The 5,092-nt window shown below is 37.1% G+C and overlaps 1 protein-coding gene across 1 annotated transcript; it reads right to left on the bottom strand.

Moving 5' to 3' along the window:
* Positions 1–1,554: 1,554 nt before the first annotated feature.
* Positions 1,555–1,959, bottom strand: LOC135430114 (uncharacterized). The gene has a single exon (XM_064684663.1). The coding sequence runs from the start codon at positions 1,957–1,959 to the stop codon at positions 1,555–1,557; it is 405 nt and encodes a 134-aa protein (XP_064540733.1).
* Positions 1,960–5,092: the final 3,133 nt, after the last annotated feature.

Genomic DNA, 5,092 nt, shown 5'->3' with positions numbered 1-5,092 from the left:
CGAGGCCATGCCAAAATGGCAACGGTACAGCAAAAAGGGAAAACGGCGACGCAATATACTAATGAAATCGATGAAGATATACCGGCAGAAGATGCAATTGATTCTATGATCAAAAACGCCAAGCATGGGAGCATAAAAACCGTACTAGAGGCTTGAACATGCACAACAATGGATGTAGCTATAAGCGTATACATTAGAACTAGTATGAGACTTACTGGCAATGTGAATACTGTATTGTATTCCAAAAGAGGTAATTCCTATCTCGGTAATAGCTACAGAGGTAATTATCGTGGTAGAGGAAATGCCCGTTATAATAACAGGAGCAACTCTAATAATAACAACAGTAATCAAAATAATAGCAAAATTAATAGAGGTCGTGGTAACACGAATAGAAATGATTATAATAACCAGAACAGGAGTAATAATACTAACAATAACATTAATGTTAGATTAGCCCAGAATAACTCGGGAAACTCTCAACAACCTTTAAATGCGCAACAATAGAGAACACAAAAGTTTACACCATCAATCTCAATCTTAATGTATTTATATCATTTATTCATGTGGCAACAGGAAAAAAACTCGTTTTTAAATAGATACAGGTGAAGACATTTCAACACTAAAAGAAAAAATTATGATTTATTTAATGACATTTAAAATGACAATAGAATCAATATTCAAGGCATAAGCCAAGAAGTTATATAATCTAAAGGCTTAACCTCAATTGAGATTCAGACAGATCAAAACATTGTTGCGCTATTGAGCTTTTTCAATAACTTTCACAAATAGAAATAAACAACAATGTGTAATTTCTTGTGTTCCAATTTATATATATATTTATTATAAGTTACGATAAGCAGGCAGACCCGAATTGGTCTGTGTTTATTATTTAAGAACAATAATTTTACAATGGCAAGCGAACCCGAATTGGTTCGTACCGATTTTCGCGAAGCGACAATTGCGACAAATTAATATGTTTTGATAATGCAAGTGGCCGATGCGTACCAAATGCACGAGGCGAACGAACTTAACTTGACTCGACGCATCGTTACAGCGAAGAGCGCCAGCTCAATGTAAATAATGTTAAGAGCGAAATTTAAGCAGTTGCTTCGCAGAGCAAGTATTACAAGATAAGAAGACGATGCTGCTCTTATCAGTGGCGATGTCGCTCCAGCTGTTTTGGGTGCGTAGCCAGACATTCTCCCCCCGTTGAAAGGCATGGGCTGTAAACTGAGTCCTTGATGGGCAGTAGGCACAGCTTGTTTGCAGCTCTCCTTATCTCTCCTGTTGCGGTGCGCAAGATGGCTACGCGAGCGACTCCATCATTTCCACGATTAGCTCCGTGATCTTCGCCAGTGGCCACCTTAGAGGTGGCAGATTTTCATCCTTTACGGGGACTATGTCGTTGACACATAGGCCTGGCTTCAGAGTACGCCATTTGTAGCGCTGCTGAAGTAGCGTTAAATATTCTTCACGAGCAGACTAGGGTGCGAAGCTCTTCGAAGTTAAGAACGCAAGAGCCGACAGCACGATAAAAATGATGCTTCGCTGTCTTCACTGCTGCTTCCCAAAGGTCGCCAAAATGCGGCGAACGAGGGGAATAATCTTCCAATCAATGGAGTCAGCCATGCAAAACTTGTGCACTGAGTCAATATGATTGTGACTTATGAAAAGACGTTTGAGTTCCAGAAGCTCGTTCTTGGTGCCGACAAAGTTGGTAGCGTTATCCGACCAGATCTGGGATGGCCTGCAACGAGTCGATATAAACCTCTTGAGCGCATTCAAGAATGAAGCCGTAGACAGAACCTTGACCAGCTCCAGGTGAGCTGCTTTAGTCGCGAAGCAGATGAAGACAGCCATGTAGCATTTGACTAGAGCTTTATTACGTCCACAAAAGTCAACGCCAGAGACTTCAAAGGCTCGACAAGCAGTCAAACGTTCTTTGGGAAGATCAGCCATTATATGCTCTACTAATCGTGGCTTGGCACGATTGTGATTGTGAAACCTTGTAATGAGTGAATCTGTGATGGGATGGTGCCGCGGAAGAATTATTGGATGGCGAGCTTCGAAATCCAGCGAAGAGTTTTTCAAGCGCCCATCAACTCTAAGAACGCCGAACTCATCCAAAAAAGTTAAGTGATGCGATACAATTGGATGGCTTAACAGCTCTTCTCGATCGCAGTGATTTAATCTCTTCCCACAGGTGTGCTCTCTGGACGAGCCGCAGTAAAAGTTGGGTCCCGTGTTGTATATGACACACTGTTAGTCCAGGATGAATGCTTCTGTGTATGAATTTATAGATATATGCGAATATACGCTGCATTGTATCAAATGAGTTGGCGTATTTACAAGTGGCAGATATATCAACGAAGGGAGATGACCCAAGAATAACCTTTTTTCTTAGCCTTTCTGGCAAGCAAGAAGCTGACCAGTCCAATTTGTTTCCACATAGAAATTCTGAGCCGTCGAAAACGACTCGTAACTTTGTCGTTCAACTGTCTGAGGGAGGGAGACAATATTTACAAAGTCCTATGGAGTAGAAAATTTTAATATTGAATCTTCAGGTCTGGACGATTTTGCAGTTTGCGTTCCAGGGTCCGGAACCGACGAAAGGCTTGTTGGTATGACGTCCCAAGACATTCCAAACCTCGCTTGAAGGGTAAATGAACCGAATATTGGCCACTAGGCAATCTGGTATGAGTCCTTAAGAAATGCTCTTCACAATCAGTTTCTTCCTTTGGTGTTATGCAAACATAATTCTAAATGAATTTTTACCTGCTGAACCGAACACCCTCCATTTATGCAAAATCTTATTTACATCGCTGTATGGAAAACTTTTTGTTTTTCAAGATGTCTTAACCAGACTCGCCATTAACTACATTTCCTGTGTTTTTTAAATACGGGCAAAGCAGTATGGAAATGCTCGGCGTGCCGAAGTTAGCCCTTCTTTCTCGTTAAATATACAATTTCATTTACCGAATTCACAAATTTCTTTACGTTATTATTGCTAACGACTTCATAAACATGGGGCTCTTTTTGATCTTTTTGCAATTTTATTTTATCATCTGCGCAGATGGTTTTCTGTCTTTTTGATGATCTTGTTTGGACTATCATCATGTTCCTATTAATTTCTATTAATGATTCTATGTTTATTCTGAAATAGCTTTTTCAGCTATACCATCTTTTATTAATTTTTCGACCTCTGTTTATTTCTGGCTTTACTGCGTTTCGGCGTTTCTATACCTTTTAATATAAAATGGGGTTTTGTATGCTATTCTTAATTTCTGTTTATAGAAATTATGATGTCACTGTAATTTTAGTTTTAATTTCATAATCTTTTATTTTGATAAATAACAGATTTCGGCTTCATGATAAATTCATCGTGTTGATAATCTATTATACAATTAAATTTTCTAATAAAATCGAGTCCAGGAATTCCATCGCATGGTACGGGGAATTCATTGTTTATTTTTTGAATTGAGACATTTGCTCCTGTATCCTAACTAACATTGTTAATGGGATATAATTTTTTTCATTTCGAGGATTGACTCTGTTATTGGAGTGTCTATTACCATTATTATTGTTATTTCTGTAGCCGCCTCTGTTGTATGGTCGGCCTCTATTATTTTATCTGCCGCGGTTTCCGCCGCGATTGTATGGTATGTATGTTTTATGGTCGGCCTCTACTATTTTATCTGCCGCGGTTTCCGCCGCGATTTGAGTAATTCTGGTAATAAAGGTTGTTAGTTTGTCCAGTTGCTTCGGTGCAACTATCGACAAATTTGGATGTGGAATCATTCATGTTATTGAATGTGCCTGCCTGCAAGATAAGTTTTACCATTGCTTTGTTGTATTAGTGGATATATCTGAATTTAAGCCATCATTAATATAAGCACCTTCTAGGACTTTTGGCAATTGCTCAACCTCTTAAGTATAAGTGTTGGCAGTTTTGATCTTTTGCTATAGATTTAGGAGTATGGCTGATAGTACAACCGATTATCCTTTTACTGTTCTTGATAATTTGGCTATAATTTCAGCGATTGTTCTTTTATCGCTTTTCAAGTTTCTTGCACGGCCTTTTAATTTAACCTTTATTAAACTAATTGCGGTTGCTTCATCATCGCCTGTAAGTGAATCTACTAGATTAAATGCGTCTTTGCAGCTCTGCAAGTTTTCTGCTTTGCCGTCGTACTCCGATAATATGGACGAGGCTGTTTTAATGAATTCTATAGTTGTTTGAGCCATTGTAATCTGAATCTGAATCAGAATCTCTAACTCTGACAATTCGGCTAATATAATTACTGCTGGAATTGTCCAATTTTTTATGTCACTTTCAGTTTCTTCAGTTTCCGAATTATTTTCAAGTGTTTCTTTCTTGTTTAATTCTGATTCGTTATGTTCTAATAATACAGCTGTGTTTAGGACATTGGGGATAAAAATGTTTGCTTTTAATGCTCGACAAATTTTCTCTAAATCTGTTTAAGACCTTACACACTTGTGTTCAATGGTTACTTTATAATTTGTCTCTATGGTCATATATTAGTTGACGTGCTTCATTAAAGCTTTCTCCTAATATATTAGCATGTTTATTTACTGTAGTTGTCTGTATGTCCCTATTTTGAGTTAAGCACTTATATGATTTATCAAAATTGGCTTTAATTTCTGTTATTGTGTTATAGATCTGCTGCCATTCCATAATAATGTTTAATATTGGAAATATTCATAATCTATTGTTTTTTCTTTCTTTTTCTTTATAAACTCGTTTAAGGCCAATATGTAGGAATAATGTTCATATTGTTTTGATTTCTAAAAATTGGCTTTAATTTCTGGTATTGTGTTATAGATCTGCAGCCATTTCATACTAATGTTTAAAATTGGAAATATTCATAATCAATTGTTACTTCTTTTTTTTCTTTAATAATTCGTTTGAGGCCAATATGTAGGAATTACTTTTTGGAAATTATAGTTTTTTCTTTAATATCTTTTGAAATAATTTTATTGTGTGAATATCTGCTTCCATTATGCAAAATATATAAATATATCGGATCAGAGAAATGACTTCCTTTACAATTAGGCATACTGGCAGCACAGC

Source organism: Drosophila montana, unplaced genomic scaffold (assembly GCF_035044405.1).
Source record: "Drosophila montana isolate Dmon_TW-CO22-7 unplaced genomic scaffold, ASM3504440v1 contig_2919_1, whole genome shotgun sequence".
NCBI lineage: Eukaryota > Metazoa > Arthropoda > Insecta > Diptera > Drosophilidae > Drosophila > Drosophila montana.
Note: the sequence above shows the minus strand (reverse complement) of the source record. Positions and strands in the feature narration are given on the sequence as shown.

Coding starts and splice junctions, on each gene's coding strand:
- LOC135430114 (XM_064684663.1), bottom strand. CDS start 1,959: ATGGCTGATCTTCCCAAAGAACGTTTGACTGCTTGTCGAGCCTTTGAA.